The sequence below is a fragment of the Populus euphratica genome, unplaced genomic scaffold, assembly GCF_000495115.2.
Source record: "Populus euphratica unplaced genomic scaffold, PopEup_1.0 scaffold58.1, whole genome shotgun sequence".
NCBI classification, from domain to species: Eukaryota; Viridiplantae; Streptophyta; class Magnoliopsida; order Malpighiales; family Salicaceae; genus Populus; species Populus euphratica.
The window spans coordinates 831,770-849,670 of record NW_011499864.1 but is presented as its reverse complement, the minus strand read 5'-3'; the positions used below and the strand labels follow the sequence as shown (position 1 = coordinate 849,670).

General features: G+C 29.7%; 1 protein-coding gene across 1 annotated transcript; it reads right to left on the bottom strand.

Annotated features, from left to right (window-relative positions):
* Window positions 1-2,970: 2,970 nt before the first annotated feature.
* Window positions 2,971-4,995, bottom strand: LOC105125693 (uncharacterized). Its single transcript, XM_011026257.1, has 4 exons — window positions 4,785-4,995; window positions 4,419-4,625; window positions 3,602-3,778; window positions 2,971-3,443 (listed from the first exon to the last, which is right to left on the bottom strand). Exons 1-4 carry the CDS (start codon window positions 4,911-4,913, stop codon window positions 3,390-3,392), a joined length of 567 nt encoding a protein of 188 aa, XP_011024559.1. The 5' UTR covers window positions 4,914-4,995; the 3' UTR covers window positions 2,971-3,389.
* Between the last annotated feature and the right edge of the window lie 12,906 nt (window positions 4,996-17,901).

Sequence of the window (17,901 nt, the reverse complement as noted above, 5' to 3'; positions counted from 1 at the left end):
TGAATTCTATTTTTTTTTTTATGATTTCTTAAATGTTGTAACTTTGCTTATATATATATATATATATATATATATATATATATCAAATAAATGCTTTATTATATTCAATATTTATATTATCATCGAAATATATGATTAAATTATTATCATAATAATAAGGTTAATAGTTATATATCTGTAAAATCTTTTCATATCTGTATTAAGCATGTTGTGGTTATTATCATATTGTAGGTGACAAAGTTATTACCAAAATCATTCAAATATTTTTTTTTTAAAGAATTATCTTACTGATTTTTTTACCACACCTCCTTTTCTTCTCTTTTCTAATTTTAAGTTCAAGTTCCGAGTTGAACCTCAACCATTATTTTTTAGATGGTATATTAGATATAGTATTATTGTAGGCTTGTATATATTTATAAAATGTTTATTATATTTACATTATAATATTTATATTAACTACTGTATATTTTTTTATATATATAAAAAAAAAATAACGATGAACTAATAAAATATACCTCTTATTATTCTTAGCTAGGCTACGTGCTAGATCACTTGACTTCAACAAAGAGTTGGAAAAAAAAATCATAAAAAAAGTTTTATTTGAAAAGATTTTGTATTCTGGCTTCAACAGCACTTGACTATGGGCTTTGGTTTCATGTTCTGATGTTAGATAAAACAGGACCTTAAAACCATAATAATTTTTAAAATCAACTGGGAAATCAACGGGAAAAAACAATTAGGAAGAGATCAACCCAAGTTGTTGCTTAAAAAAATTCTTTTATAAAATATTAAAACAACTTAATTTTAATTAAATTTTTTTAAAAAAAGTTAATAAATTATTGATTTAACAAGGTTATCACACCCGATATCATAGTTATCTTAAAATTTTTCATAGAAAAAAATAATCACTAGAAACCTTAACTAGTTAATAAAAATTTTATGGTTCAGAATTGATTAAATAAAAAAAAAATATTATCACCCTTTAAATGTTTTGTCTAAGACAAACTACAAATGTTGATTTTATTTTAAATTGTTAAATATTTTTTAATTTATGCTATGATGATTTACTTATAATATTATTGACTATAATACTAGTGAATATTCAACTACGGATACTTCCAACTCTAACATTGATAAATATCATGTAGCTATAAAATAAATTTAGATCAATATTTTTATTACTAACCCTATCATAAATGAATAAACAAATAAATTAAATTTATTTTTATGCATGTACATATTTTTTATTATTTTTTTAGCTACATGAAATAAAATACAATAAAAATAAAAATAAATTAATATTTTTATTCCCAATTATCAATAAATAAATTAATAAAATAAATTTATATTATTTTTATTCATGTATATACATATTTTTATTTTTTATTTTTTTAGGTTAGGTAAGATCCAATCAACCCAGCCCGGTCACTGGCTTGGCCAGTGACCCGGCTGGGCAAAGCACGCGTGAACTTGTCGAAGGTAATTAATTACCTCCTCACAGTGCTAAATGCACTAAAGATTCAAAAAGAATGAAAAGGAAGAGAAAGCTTACAGTGCCAAAGATTGCTCAGCTGGAGTGTTAGAGTTTTGGGCGAAGATCAGTGAAGACCCTCGTTGCTAGGAAACTGGAATTCCTCCTTTTACCTTTGCTTTCCTGCCCTCTGTTTCTTCTTCATTGTTTTTTTCTTGCTTTCTCAGTCCTTGTGATGAAGAACTGAGAACGGGGCTGGCTTCTCCTTCCAAATTTGGGTTTGGGTTTTGTGTTGTGTTTTTTATACTGTTTGTTTATTCTTCCTTCACTATACCCTCTCTCTGGTTTTTTCTATTCGCCCCTCTCTGTTTTTCTTCCTCTTTTTCTTTGTCTGTGTGTCTCCTCCCTGTGTTTTTTTCTCTGTTTTCTGGGTTTTTTCTCGTTTGTTTTTTTGGGCTTTTCTCTATTTTCCTCCCCCTCTTCCAGTTCACTCCCCTCTGTCCGTCTTCTCCATTTTCTTCTCTGGTTCCTGTGTTGTTTCTTTCTTCTCGTCCACCGGTTCTTCCTTCCTTGTTTTTCTCCAATTCCCGTCGTCATATTTTGTCTCTGCGCCCCCTCCTTTCTCTAGTTCAGCTCTCCTTTTGATCGAGCTCGAGAGCTTCAAAACCAGTCCTGTCTTTGCAAGACTTGGTTTTCAAATCACGAATGGGATCGTGGGCAGAAGACGTGGTCCATGATTTGCTGCAAATTTCCTATTGAATCGGCTTTCTCCGTGCGAAACGAAAGGGATGATGAACAGTGCTTCCAAACGGCACCGTTTGGTCTTTGGAAATGGTTATTTTTCACTTTGGCCCCTAAACGTTGAAACTCAATCAATTGGGATCTTAATATGTAATAATTAATTTCTAATTATACCCTTGGATTAAATTCAATTTGAATCCCTGAGTTACGTACACAACGGTCCTGGGTTTGTAAACTATTTAATTGATCCTTAATTGTTTAACAATTTTTTCTTAAATTAGCTTTTTGGTATTTTTTCAATTAAATTTTTAATTCTTTTAATTAATTAAATTAAAATTTCATTAACTCCTCAAATTCTTCAATAAGCTCTTAAATTTAATAATTTCATCTTCAAATTTTAAATTTTAGATTGTCCCAATTCAATTCTTAAATATATTTTTATTCATTTATTTTTTATTATTTATTCAAAAATTAAATAAAGACAAAGGTGATATCAGACAAATATTTTTTCAATTTTTTCTGTGACGAATAACAATTGAAGGTTAACAGATAACCGTTGAACTTTAAAATCATAGCAACACCGAACAAGAAATTTAGCAGTACATCTTTTCCTTCTAAAGTTTCAAATTCCATGGAGGTACACTTGATGGTAAAAGAAGCACTTTGGTATGCTGATATCACACAAATTATTTGATCAGTCAGCCAGTCAGTCCACGCACGAGTTACTCTAAATTGGATTTGGAAAGGAGAGAAAGAAAGAACTAAAGGCAGAGGATGAAATTGCTTGAGAGCCCTTTTCCTTTTCTTTTCCACATAAAGGGAATACAAACTTACCCCACATCAATAACCCCCCCTTATCTTTTTAAAACCTTTCTAATTCGTCCCTATTTTCAAATGCCATAGGGACTTTCAAAGAACAAAAGAAAAAAAGGAACCACCCGAAACAAAGGAAATGAAAAACAACCCTTCACCACTCGGCCACAAGTCTCAGCTAGCTTGCTAACTAGGTAGTAATATAACATGATTTCTGTCACATTAAGGTTACGTTTGGTAATGCGGCCAGTAACACACTTAACAGCGTTACCAAACGGGCACTAAATAATATGTGCTTCTCATCCCCTTACTATGATATATAATATATAATTAATATAAATATATTTACGCGGTCCTACAGCCTTCAAAGAGCACAGGGGGGCATCAAGCAGCTTGAAAAGAAGCACAGCCCTCCCCTCTGCACGAGAAAAAAATCAAAACTTAATGAAAGTCAAAAAAGAAGAAACTAATATAGCTTTGTGAGGTATGTAAATAAAAAGAAAATATATTTTATAAGCAAAGTAGTAATGGGATCTCAATTTGAAAGAAGGATAAGAAAAGTAACGTGAGCCCTACCTTTTTGCGTTTTGCATAAAGGAGCTCCGGTGAGATTTTATACAAGTCCTCATCAACTGGCTTAGGTGTCGGCCTGGCCGACATCGGAGGTGGGCTTGGCGATTCCTTTACATCACTTGTCACCGCCCAGTTTTGCTCCTTTTTCTCTTCTTTGGCACGAGGGCGGCGCATTTTTTCCTGAAAGATACATCGATTGTAACCAGCATTTCCCGAATGAAGCTATCAATGGAACTATAATTAATTTTATATGTGTTGCCAGTTAGCTTAGCCATGGCATCCATCAATGCCTAGGCCCTAGACTAGCCCTCGTTGTCATAAGAGTTTGGAGGATTTTTTTTTTAATATTTCTTTTGTTTTCTTTTTCTTGGAAACATGACCCGCACGCCATAATTTTTTAAAAACAAATTTATGAATGAAAAGCAATCGATAAAAGCTTAATGCATCCTCTACACATCATATGGTTATTTCCCCTAGTTCATGCCCCCTTTACTTAAACTTCTTTTAATGAATCTTCTTTTCTTCCCCGTTCTTCTCTGAACTTTTGCTTGTCACTCTAGCCCCACCACCACCTTTCATGATCCCTTCATTCATGAGCATGAAGAAAGATGATGAAGAAAGCAGAAAACAAAAAAATACCCGGAAACTAGGCATGGAAAAATAATATGCTCCCTTTTTACGATTGTTTGATGATGTTAAATAATCATCTAATAATAAAATTTTAAGAATAAATGTCTTTTTTTCTGAAACAAGGCTAGAAAAATTGTCGAGGGCCGAAAGATGGAAGAAATACAATGATATGCTTCATATATATACATACCCTACGGCGAGGAACCACGATCATGGTAGGAGTGACAACATCATTCTCATAGAGATCACCAGCAACATAGAGATCACGATCTTCTGAGTAACTGTAACGAAGCAGACCTGCTTGCCTGGCTGATTCAAAGCACTGAGTGAAAGGCGTATCATTGTTCCAGTCCCAGCTTCCAAATGCTGGCACATGGCTCCTTGAATAATAATAATCCTAGCCCACCAAAAAAAAAACCAAGAAGTCAGTGCATAATGCAATAAGCAAGAGAAGAGAACTTTATAAGAAGAGCAAAGAGACAGAAAGAATGGAGAGTTTATATATTTTGTAACAAATGTGTGAAACAAAGAGCAAAGTAGAACAAACTGCACTTACTTCCATTAATGGTGTTGGAGCAGAGAAGCGTTGGAATCTTGGGAGATGTTTGGATCGTACTCTTTCTAGTTTGTTTTGTTCTGGGGTGTGACTGTAAGTCTTGTGAGTGCAAGCGTGGGTGCAAAACATCAATTTAAAAGGGGAAAAGAGGTTGAGCTCTGCGGCTTGTTTGGCATCGTCCTAGTTTTTGCTGTGCAGTTTGAAAGATTAAGTTTAATAAAAGATATAAACTATGTTTTTTTATTAGCTAAAGGAGAGTTTCTAATGGAATCGTGTAAGAATATAATATATATTAATTAACTAAATATATTTAAGTTTATCATTGAAACAAAACACGGACCCCATAAACTCATAAACAAACGAAGCCTGAGCTTGTGGAAAAAGTAAAAGGCATATAGAAAACTTGAACTGAGAGGTAAAAAGGGAGGATAAAACAACTCAGATAACGAAGTTTCACAGTAGAAGACAGGAAAACAAAGAGGTAAGGTCAGACTTGAGAGAGAGAGAGAATGATGGGGCAACAAGGTGAGGTTGCTTTTTCTTCTGGGTTCTCTCTTTTTATATTATTATATATCTTTAACTTCTTTCAGGGTTTTTGCTTTGCCTGGCTACTTTGTCGCAGATCATCAGAGAGTGTATATTCCAATGCAAGATTTATCGATAAAGCTGAGTTGGTCTCTTCCTTTCTTGGGGTTCACCACTCTGCAAGCAATTAAGCAAGCAGAGCCTCTCTCTCCTCTCCTCTCGTCTAGTCTATCACGTACGACTTCAGCTACAGGCATATTAGGTACTCGTATCGGGTAGCTTTTTTAACTCTTTTAACCCCACACGCGTAGCCATTTTTGTGAATGGACGCTGAGCTTTATTTCTGTGCGATAACCGATGACGTTAAGCCTCTGTAGACAAAGTTGTAGGTTGTGGAAAAGTAAAGATGAATCAATTAATGGGTTAATCACTGATGAAGTGGTCAACGTCCAACAGGGAGCATTTCTTGAAATTGCAGTTGACATGAATCACATGACCAGGGAAAAGAATTCTTACCGCTACAAGAGCACCGGTGATTTTAACTCTCGTTATGGTTTTTCTCAACTCCAATTCCTCATTATTGATGCTCCATTGTTTCTCTCGCGATGTGTTATTAGCAAGCACCATCAGAGAATTAACAAACAGTTTGTTTTTTATTTTTTTATTAATTTTTTTTAACTTTTTTATATTATTTTAATATATTCATATAAAAAACACTTTAAAAAATAACTATTAATATACCTTCAAACATTTTTTAATAATTGCACTAAAGTGTGGTAAGTTTTTTACATGTTTTTTTAATTTTTTAACATTTATAAATTGTTGGTTTTAAAAATAAAAAAATTATTTTTAAAAAACAACATTATTACATTATTAAACACACAAGTAACCAGAGAATCATGGCTATATCCCTCGACATGGATGATTGAGTATTTGAGTCAATTTTTTTATTAAAATAATAATATTATTATTTTTTTAAATTTAGAACTTCACTCGTGTTTAGTTTTATCATTAAAAACTTATTGAATTAATGAAATTTTACAAATTCAATTTTTTATTTATTATTAGTTAAAACTCCACACCGGTGAGACTATGAAATAGGAGTTTTCTGCATCAAGTCACTAGGACAAAATGGATTTATAACCAAATAGGAAAAGTACTCCTGCGGCCACAACCTTTTCCATGGGATATTTTGGAGTAAATGGCTATCATTATTTTTTAAAATAGTTTTTATTTAAGAATAAACGAAAATAATATTTTTTTTAATTTTTTTAATATCAGTACATAAATATTATATAAAAATTAATAAAAAAATTAAATTTTATGAAACATGATTTTTACAGCAATAACAAACACTCTTGTAATACACTGCATAGCATCTTTTAAATTTTGCAAATCAAATGAACAAAATAACTTCTCTTTTTCCCACATTACCAGCATTTCTTTCCCTTAATTTACAAATAAATAAAGAAAAAGAAAAGAAATATGGCAACAAGCAAAGGACCTCTTGCCTTCCCATTCAATTAAAGTCTTTCTCTGAAATATCTTTGAGTATAACTGTAGTGTTGAGGTTTGAATTTTAACCGATAATAATTACAGTTTATTTAGAAACGTGGATATAATTACTTTTAAAATAATTTTTCATGTTAAAATATATATTAATAATTTTTTTATTTTAAAAAAAAATTATTTTTGATATCAGAATATCAAAATAATTTAAAAATATTAGAAATATATTAATTTAAAATAAAAAAAGTAAAAAAGTTTTATTTTAAAAAATATATTTTTAAAATCCAAAACTACGAGAGCTTAATTACTTAGAATCCGTCTCTTCCTTCAAACTCCATCGTCACGTGCTAGCTTTGGAGGCACAAGTGTGGTGATTATATACGCTTATATGAATTTTGATTTCTATATGATTTGACATTAACGTGCAGGAAATTAAAGGATTGTTTTTTTTTGTTTTAAAAAATTTAAATTTTTTATATTTTTTTATTAATTTTAAATTAATATATTTTTAATGTTTTTAAATTATTTTAATATGTTAATGTCAAAAATAATTTTTAAAAAATAAAAAAATATTACTAGCATGCATTTTAGTATGAAAAGCTATTTGAAAAATAATAGCAACCACAATTCCAAACAATTTTTTAAAGTATTATGTAATATAGTAATGCATTGGATTATATTTTTTAAAATAATTTTTTATTTCAAATATTATTTAATCAAAATCAATAAAAATCATTATAAAATATACAGAGTAACATTTTTTAAGTAAAAAATAAAATTTACCGTACAAAAAGCGAAACTTCTATATTGATTTTGGAATTGGATTGAGAAAAATCTAATAGAATCGAGGTTGCTTTAATCATTTAAAAGTAAGAAAAAACACTGCGAGGATAAATTAACTGTTTATATGAATTTTGATTTTTATATGATTTGACATTAATGCTTTGAAAAATAAGTGCAGATATGATATTATGGTAATGTAGTGTACTGTACCTTTTAAAATAATTTATATTATTTTTTTATTTTTAATATCAACTTATTAAAACTAAAAAAACATCAGATTAATATCCTTTTGAAGTATAAATTAATTTTGTTAAAAAAATTGAAAACCAAAAATTTCCATTAAAAAATCTAATAGAATCGAGGTTGCTTTAATCATTTAAAAGTAAGACAAAAGAGTGAGAGGATGCTATGCCAATAGAGAAAATGGGATTTAGTTCCTTTATTTTATTTTTATTTTTTTGATAATTTAGGATATTTGAATCGGTTTATATTTATTATAATTAATTTTCAGTGAACAAGTAAAGCACTACAAGGATATTTCCTCTAAATTAAAAAAAATCAAACCTAAATTAAAAAAAAAAAAAAACAAATTACTTCACCGCTAGATAAAGACATCAAGTGCTATTTCCTCCATTTTTTCATGGAGATTCTAGCCATTCTCTACAAGTAAAGCCAAGTCAAGTCAAGGGATCTAAGCTCACTACCCTGTGATTCATGGAGGCTCTAGCCATTCTGTTAGACTGCCACTTAGCCTTTAAACCTAGGCCAGGATTGAAAAAGAAACAAAGAATAAAAAATCTCAGAGGCCCCTCTCGATCTCCTCGCCTATGCCAACATGGATATGGAGGAAGTTCTTCTTTATTCTTCTTAGTTTGTCGTTTACAATTAACACGAATGGAAGAGTGGCCATCGTCCCTTCTAGGTTGCATGACTCTCTCTCTTGCTCGCGTTTTGATTCAGTTTTGGGAAAAAGATAAGAGTCACAAAAAGTTTTTATTCCGCCTCTTGATAGAGTTATCAAAATATATATTTTTTTTTTCTATCCAAGACAACAGCCCAACGGTGGAATGGTGTCTTGCGTCTTCTGCTGTCACGGGTTCGAACCTTGAAGTTGCATGCCTGTCAACCCCGCGTTGCTTTACCTGCCTGCTGGGTTTGCAGGGTGTTCAGTGGACCGTGGAGATTAGTCGTGGTGCGCGTAAGCTGGCCCGGACACCTTACGTAAATCAAAAAAAAAAATATATATATATTTTTTTAATTTTCTTGTGGCCAACGAAGCTGAATCTTAAATGTTGGGATTTATTATTTAAGAAAAATAAATCAAGACATCGTTATTGTATAATTATATCATCATTAAGTTTTATAAAAAAAGAGATTATAAGAAGGGCTAAGATGAATTTACACGCTTATATGATTCATTTTATAATCCAATGAAAGAAACTAGTGTGATTTGATTTTTGTGCATTTCTTAATTATAAGGACTCCGTTTGCTGATGTGTGGTGTCGTGCGTGTGCATGGTGCAGTGTGACGCCATATATACTTTTCTTAAATTATAAATTTAAAAATATTTAATTACTTAATTTATATAAGATTCTCTTTTAAAATTTGATTAAGAAACTATAATTTATATATTAAAAAATTAAACTTGTTATTTTTAAATCACAATCATTAAAAAGACTACATTTATCATATACTAACAAAAAAAAAATTAAAGATAAAAAGACTTAGTGAATTACTGAGAGAATTCATTGTGGATTTAAGTAGTATAATGATAATTTTGGTCTTCATTACTCTTAAGAATTATCTTTGCATTGCAAAAAATTTCCATGGAATTTTAAGTGTCATATGAGAATTGATCAAGAGTAAAATTTTATGTACAGCAAAATTACTATATTGGTCGTAGGAGCTCAAATAATTGGCCTATGGTCTAGGGTTTTTGTGTCTTTGCAAATTTATTTGCATAGTTAAATAATATTTGTACACTTCAAGTCTAAGAAATATTGGCATTTAAATGAGAGGTAATTATGTCCTTTGCATATTTTATACACAGTAGAATTTAATGTTTACCAAATGACTTTGACAAATTAAAGGTTACTTTAGCAGGTTATTTTCATATTTGCATCATAATTTGTCCGTTATATTCATATGCTCTTAGAGCTTTTTTTAATAATTTGTTTTACTATAATATTAATAAATCGATATAGTAGACTTACATATATTACATACGCGTAGACGCATCATCCCCCGCATCATTTTAGAGGACCTTAGCCATTACTATATTATACAAATTCTGCAAGTTGTTTTGCTATTTGTTGTTTTTCGTTTACGGGTTATTTTGATTTTATATAGCAAATAATGTTTTATATCGCAAAGCAAGAATTACCATTAAAAAAATCTAATAGAATCGAGGTTGCTTTAATCATTTAAAAGTAAGAAAAGAGAGTGAGAGGATACTGTGGCAACAGAGAAAATGGGATTTATTTCCTCTATTTATTCATGGAGATTCTAGCCATTCTCTACAAGTCAAGAAGGGATCTAAGCTCACTACCCTGTGAATCATGGAGGCTCTAGCCATTCTGTTAGATTGCTACTTCGCCTTTAAACCTAAGCCAGGATTGAAAAAGAAACGAAGAATAAAGAATCTCAGAGGCCCCTCTCGATCTCCTCGCCTATGCCAACATGGATACAGAGGAAGTTCTTTATTCTTCTTGGTTTGTCGTTTACAATTAACACGAATGGAAGAATGGCCATCGTCCCTGCTAGGTTGCAATCCCATGACTCTTTCTCTTTTGCTCGTATTTTGATTTAGTTTTGGAAAAAAGATAGTCACAAAAAGTTTTTATTCCGCCTCTTGACAGAGTTATCAAAATATTCGATTTTTTTTTTAAAATTTTCTTGTGGCTTATGAAGCTGCATCTTAAATATGAAGGGATTTATTATTTTAAAAAAAAATTAAGGCATTATTATTGTATATTAATGAATAATATAAATTATATTTTAAAGTCTTACCTAACAATTTAAATTATTGGATTGCAATGGTTTTTTGAAATGATATCAGAACCTTAATGATTAAGTGATCACGAGTTTAAATCTTATTATTTCTATTTATTAAAATCTTAATGATCAAGCGGTCACGAGTTTAAATTTTATTATTTTTATTTATTTGATAAAAATTAAATATAAAATAATATAAACTTGTACAAGTTTCAAATTTAATTGGCTTTGATATGAGGTGGGCTTCACCTAACAACTTAAATTGTATAATTATATCATCATTAAGTTCTATATAAAAAAGAAATTATAAGAAGGGCTGAGATGAATGTACACACTTATATGATTCACTTTATAATCCAATGAAAGAAAGTGTAATTTGATTTTTGTGCTTTTCTTAATTACAAGGACTTCATTTGCTGATGTGCGGTGGAGTGTGTGTGGTGTAGTGTGATGCTATATATACTTTAATTAGATTATAAATTAAAAAATATTTAATTAATTAACGCATTATAATTTATATAAGATTCTCTTTTAAAATTTGATTAAAAAAAATATAATTTATAATTTTTTTAAACTTATTATTTTTAAATCACAATCATTAAAAATACTATGATTATCAAACATTAACAAAAAACCTAAACGGCCTTAGTGAATTACTAAACATATGAGAAGATTTATTGTGAGTTCAAGTAGTGTAATTATAATTTTACCTTTCATTACTCTTAACAATTGTCTTTACACCAAAAGTAAAATTATATTTTTCATGGAATTCAGATGTTATTTAAGAATTGATCAGGACAAAGTTATTTTTCTATATATTTTATGTATAATAAAAATATTACATTGGCTTTAGGAGCTCAAATAATTGGCCTCCGGTTTAGAAGTTTTTGTGTCTTTGCATGTTTATTTACGTAATTAAATAATGTTTGTGTCTTTCAAGACTAAAAATTATTAGCATTTAAAGGAAAGGTTATTATGTCTTTGTATTTGTTATGCACCATAAAATTTCATATTTGCCGAATGACTTTCAAAAATTAGAGGTTACCTAAGGAGGTTATTTTCATATTTGCATCATAATTTTTTTGTGATATTCAAAGCTCTTAGAGCTTTTTTAGTAACTTGTATTGTTATAATATTAATAAATCAATATAGTAGGCATACATATGTTGCACACGCGTAGGCGCATCATCCCCTGCACTATTCTAAGAGACCTTAGTCATTACTATATTGTACAAATTCTGCAAGTTGTTTTTTTTATCTATTTTTTATGGATTATTTTGATTTTATATTATAAATTATGCTTTAATTAATTTAATCTGATTTATCTCAGATTATCATACATTGTATCTTATTTTCTTGTATTCAGAAAATTTGAATATGCTTCCAGGGGACATAACGTGAACCACGTATCTACTATACAATATAAAGAGAAGAGATTATTGCAGAGATCTATCAAAGAAAGTTTTGCTCACACTTTTTTATCGATACAATATAGACCATATTGAAGGCTAGACCTTAGCTATTACTATATTATACAAATTCTGATTTAGCACAATGAAAGGCTTAAGATAGTATGCATGATTCCAAGGTTCTGTTGCTGCTTGTTTCTCTTTCTGAACACCTTCCTTATTACACTAATTCCTTTACGCAGCAAGTCGCGAGGCATCAATTCCATGACTTGGGATCTAATTCCGATTCAAAGCTGCATGCATTGGATAAATAAGGAAAAAGAGAGTTGCTCCTGGCCAATTGATTTAAGCTAATAACTTATTATATAGTCGGTGAAATGAAAATGATTCGGGGAGAAATAAAAGGGACAATAAAATGCTAATCCAATGGTTAAAACACAACCTAGGAAGCCAGAAGTGGATCTGGTTTTAGTTAGATTTTAATTTATTCAATTTTGATCTAAAATATTTAAATTTATTAGTTAGTTTCGACTCTAAGCTGATGGAATCAGGTTTATTATTAAAAGAAATATAATTTAGATGAAAATATTATATATAAGAGATCTTTAAAATGAAAGAAGATTTTTACTTAAGAATATTTGAAGATTTAAGAGTAAAATTGATATTTTAGTTATAAATTGAGATTATCTAGAGGTATTTTTTACATTAATCCTCTATTAAAGGGTAGAACTTCAACCTAAGACCTTATTTTATATCTTTAGCGTAGGCTTTACCGCTTGTCCTAACCATTATGGATTGATTACAACCTAGCTAGGTAATAAATACATTAGAGAGAAATCTCAACAATCAAGTAGTTAATATATAATTAGCAAATAATCAATTAACTAATAATCTTAGGCACACTTTATAATATAGTTTTCAAGATACTACACGCAACAGAACGACACAATATAAAACATGGGAGGTGTAAAGAAAAAAAAATAATAAAAACACATAAATGATAAAAACCAAACACACATATAAGATTGTGATCACCACAACCTCTCCTCATGTAAGATTTCTTTCCATGTCTTAAATCAAGTCACCATCTTCAGCTTCTAGTTCGTCATCAAAATTAGTGTTTGGCTCATCTTCACCAATAATAGGTGAATATTCTTCCAATTTCTCCTCTGCTTGCTCTTCATCCGATTCATTTTTCACTTCCTCTTCTTCGTCATCAGCATCATGCACAACCACTTCGGGTTCTTCAGTTGTGGCAGCTTTTTCTTCAATAACTGGACATGCCTGTGATGAATTTTCAGCTTTGTTGGTCACCTCTGTGACTGGCTCAGCTTCAACCTGAAATATGAAATACCATGTCCATTATACTCCCTTTATGGGACACACATGAAAATAAGTTGTATATGAACCAACTCGATCTAGCCTGATGAGTTAACTTGTTGACTCGCGATTCAGGATTTTAATAAATGAAAACTAAATCATATTTTTTTCTTAAAAAAAAAAAAACTTGGATTAACCCCCGGTTGATCCACTACTCTCAGATGTTGCCTCGAGTTGGCTCTTATATATAATCACTTCCTCTAAATTCTTAAAAGTAAACTCGTCAACTTTCCTTGGTTTTGGACCGTGGTTGGGTGGGCATGATGCGCCAGCTCACATATAAAAAAGGGTTTAAAGCTTCCTTGTGTAAAAGTGTTTGAAATAGATTATAAAATAAAAGTTATTTTATTTTTGAAGGTGAGGAAACTAGATAGAATATAACGAAAGAGAGAAACTATCTCAAAAAACTGTTAGAAGATCATTCTCTGTGAAAACTCTTTGTACAATGGTACGTAGGATAGCATATTTTGAAGTTTCTTCAAACTCTTTGTACACTCCATAGTTCCTGCAACTCAATTTCATACTGAAAAATATTCGCAACTGAATTCTAAGAGAATTGATAGCAGGGAGGGAGCACCTGGGTAGAGGCCATATTGAGAATTGAGGAAACTGGAGATCAAGGAAGCACAACTAGCGAAGGGCGGGAAAAGGTTTGAAAGAGCAGCACAAGCAGCTAGCTTATGGGACGAGATGAAATGAAATTTGCAAGGTGTTTGGGGCTATTTATAATGCAGAGGATGCATGCCAAGCATCCATATGCTCTCCATATGATACTCTATGCTCCCTCAACTACATACATCGAACTTCTAGATTCGAAAGCAAGCCTCCAAGAAAACCTGGAATCGAATTCTGTTCATTTTTAGAATGCTAGTGGTCAAGGGAAAGGAGTCCGATCCAACTACTAATTAATCATACATGTTAAGGATACTTGTTAAGATTTATTAATGTACTCTATTTCAAGGGGATTCCCATGCGTTAAAAATTAAGAATTCCATTAGAAAATTCGAGTTTCAATCTTTAATAGAGATGGAGTTACCGGATCGATTTAGAATGGAAAGAGAATTGTTCAATATATATTAATGTAATCCAAAATCCACGTAAACTTCTCATTCAACCCATGAAATCAACAACAATAATAAATACTTTTCAGTGTTAATCATGGGATCAGCGTCTTGAATATATATATATATATATATATATTAATATATATATATATATATATATATTAATATATATATATATATTAAGTGGGGATGTATATTTTTAGAATTATTTGGAAAAAAAACTTTTTAATTAAAAATATCTTTTACTTAAAAATATATTTTTAAGTAAAAGATATTTTTAATCAAAAAGTTTTTTTTTCCAAATAATTCTAAAAATATACATCCCCACTTAATATATATATATATATATTAATATATATATATATATTAAGTGGGGATGTATATTTTTAGAATTATTTGGAAAAAAAACTTTTTAATTAAAAATATCTTTTACTTAAAAATATATTTTTAATTAAAAAGTTTTTTTTTCCAAATAATTCTAAAAATATACATCCCCACTTAATATATATATATATATATTAATATATATATATATATATTAAGTGGGGATGTATATTTTTAGAATTATTTGGAAAAAAAAACTTTTCAATTAAAAATATCTTTTGCTTAAAAATATATTAAAATATTTTTTTCATTAAAAAAACACTAAGAAATATTACTTCAATGTTTTTTAAAGCAAAATATACTTTTAAAATGTATATAAACACTCGAACTAGGTGATGTGAAAATATTTTTTATTACCATGTAAAAAACAGTCTATAACAGGTCCGATCATCGCCAACTTAGTTAGGGCAAGGAATACATGAAGATGCAGGAGGATAATAAAAGATAAGAAAAGCAGTGATCATATGCCAATATACTCCATAATCAAGAACTTTACTAAACAAGAACCAGTTCCAATCCACGTTTCAACAATGTAGTGGGCAGATCTGCTCAACTTGCGAGCCATGAGGAATTATATGTGGGTCCGAGAGCACGAAAATATGCAAAGCAAAGGCGCAGTGCTCGTGCTTTAACGAAGACCACTCCCTTGTGAATGTTCTCTGTAGGGTTCGTTTTGTTTGTTAGGATGTCATTTCAAAGTGCAAATTCCTGCTGTTTTTGATGGATTGATTTGCCATGGGTGCCATGCCAGGCTGAGCCATATATAGTATATGTTGGTTGAGAAATCTTCATCGTTATACTGGAACGATGAAGCACCACAGCATGGGGATTGGAATATTTTATGCTCCTTCGAGATTCTAGTCTTGCGTTATAATACCACATTCATAAGTAAAGAAAAAAACTAATAGAGGTGGCAAATGTATCGTAGCACAAGAGAAAAAAACACCTTTTATCCTTTAGATTTTTACATTTTGATCCATTGGGTTCTTTTTTCTTTTCAAAATGCTTCTTTGATCTTTTTTGTATTTAGTATTAGATTTGATAATTTACTGTCGTTGTCTAGTTTATCTAGATTATAAGATTAAGTAATTTCAAGAAAAGATTTTGTTGCTTGGTTTATCGAGATTAAATAAATTATGTTGATTTAAAGCAATTAAAGATTTTGATATCAAAGTTGAAGATAGGACAAATATTCAACAATTAAGGATTGAATCGACACTGAAAGAGCTCAATCCTTTTTCTTTATTTTGATCACCTAACATTTTGTTTTTGAATTGATCCATTCAAATCAATATATTCAAAATGGAAATAGTGATTTATTTTGATTGCTTATGTATAGGGGTTTCGTGATGCCAAGGGAAAATTCTCTTGCTCGTTTGATGCTAAGTTTCATAAAACAATTAAGCTTGAGGAACCAAATTTGCAACCTAAACAATAATAGAGATGAAAAGGAACTAGTAGGGGAGAAATGGATAGCTCGTACAATGCACGGGCCAGCATGTGAGGAGCTCTGTCATGCTTTAAAGGCATTTACAATCTCCTTCAACCTCTAAATGAGGTCTTTTGTTATCTCACCTAAATCATCTCAGTGGGATCTCCATCGTGGCTTGACATGTGGCAAGGTATCAGTGGCGATATATCAATTCCATCGTGGCTTGACACATGGCAAGGTATCAGTGGCGATATATCAATGACAATATTTTTCTCTCATCCTCTCTCATTTCTCTCTCTTTCAATCAATTTATATATACCTTGTTTTGTTAATTTTTTATTATATCAATTTTAATTCTCATTCTTTTAATTTTATCTTTCAAAGTTACTATTTGCTTTCTATAAGGTGATCCTGGTCTCAAGAACTTGGTCGCAAGTTTAGAAGGTTAACACAAGTTGACTTGAGTCGTTTCTTTTTAGTTTTTTTTTTAGAATTATTTTTTTTAAATTTTATTCTTCAACAATTGATTGATTTTTGTTTAGAACTAAGTTTCACTCAATTTTTGTTTGTTATTTTTTCATGTTAGAGAGCTTATATTAAAGATTAAATCCTAATAAAGTTTTAACCAAAAATAGAGTAGATTCCATTTTGCTTTTGTGTTTGAAACTATGTTATTTAGGTGCATTTTAAAAATATGTTTAGCTTTTAAAGATATCAAGTTAATTTTTTTAATTTTTTTTGATGATTTTGATATATTGATATAATAAATAAATAAATAGATTGTTTTCAAGTGAGAAATACTTTTAAAAAGTATTGTGTACAACCAACACTAAATGTTATGATCATTGGTTGATATTTTTATATGAATGAGAATGAGATTGTTGCATATTTTTTATGTGAGTTTTTTGTTTTTATTTTCTCTATTTAACTTTTATGTTTACTATTTGAGTGTAGAGATTATTTTTTTTTTGCTTATCAAATAAATATCTCTACTAGTACGAGAATGCAAGCATACCCCCCACATATTTGATAACATTTGATATAAAATATATTTGCATATAAAATAATAAATAGATGGCTCGTATTATATTGGAGGCCTATCATTTTTTTCTTCACAAAAAAGATATTAAGACTATGTAAATTTATTTTAAAAAAATCTAAGATTTTAGCAAATGAATCAAGATCAAAAAATATTAAAAAGCAGTAAAAAAATATCTAAGTCAAATCTAGTAAATTTGCTGAATCCATGATCCGAAATATAATTTCAGGATAACTTTATAGATAAAAAAGGTAAAAAAAACAAAGAATATCAATTTTCAAAGAAAATAATTAAAAAATCATTCCTTCAAGTATTGTCTCAAATTAAATGTAAAAGGATAAAATCAATAAATTTAATTTAATTAAAAAATAAAATTTCTTTTAAAGAAGAAAAAATCAATAAAGATCGAAAAAAACCCTAAAGCAACCCTTGTTATTTTAAAAAGAAAAATAAATCTTATGAAAAAAAGTAAAAAAAAAAGTTAGAGAATGAAATATTAAAGAGAAAAGCTTAAAAAAAACCTAGCAAGCCTAAGTGAACCCTGTAAACTCAGATTAAACATTAAAATCCATAATTCATTAAATTCTTGACTCGAGC

What these genes read in the sequence shown, in the direction of transcription:
- LOC105125693 (XM_011026257.1), bottom strand. Translation starts at nt 4,913, where the DNA reads ATGTTTTGCACCCACGCTTGCACTCACAAGACTTACAGTCACACCCCA. An exon ending in CTCCAACACCATTAATGGAA is followed by an intron (nt 4,626 to 4,784) that starts GTAAGTGCAGTT and finishes TTGGTGGGCTAG; the next exon opens with GATTATTATTATTCAAGGAG. An exon ending in TTTATGCAAAACGCAAAAAG is followed by an intron (nt 3,444 to 3,601) that starts GTAGGGCTCACG and finishes TTTCTCGTGCAG; the next exon opens with AGGGGAGGGCTGTGCTTCTT.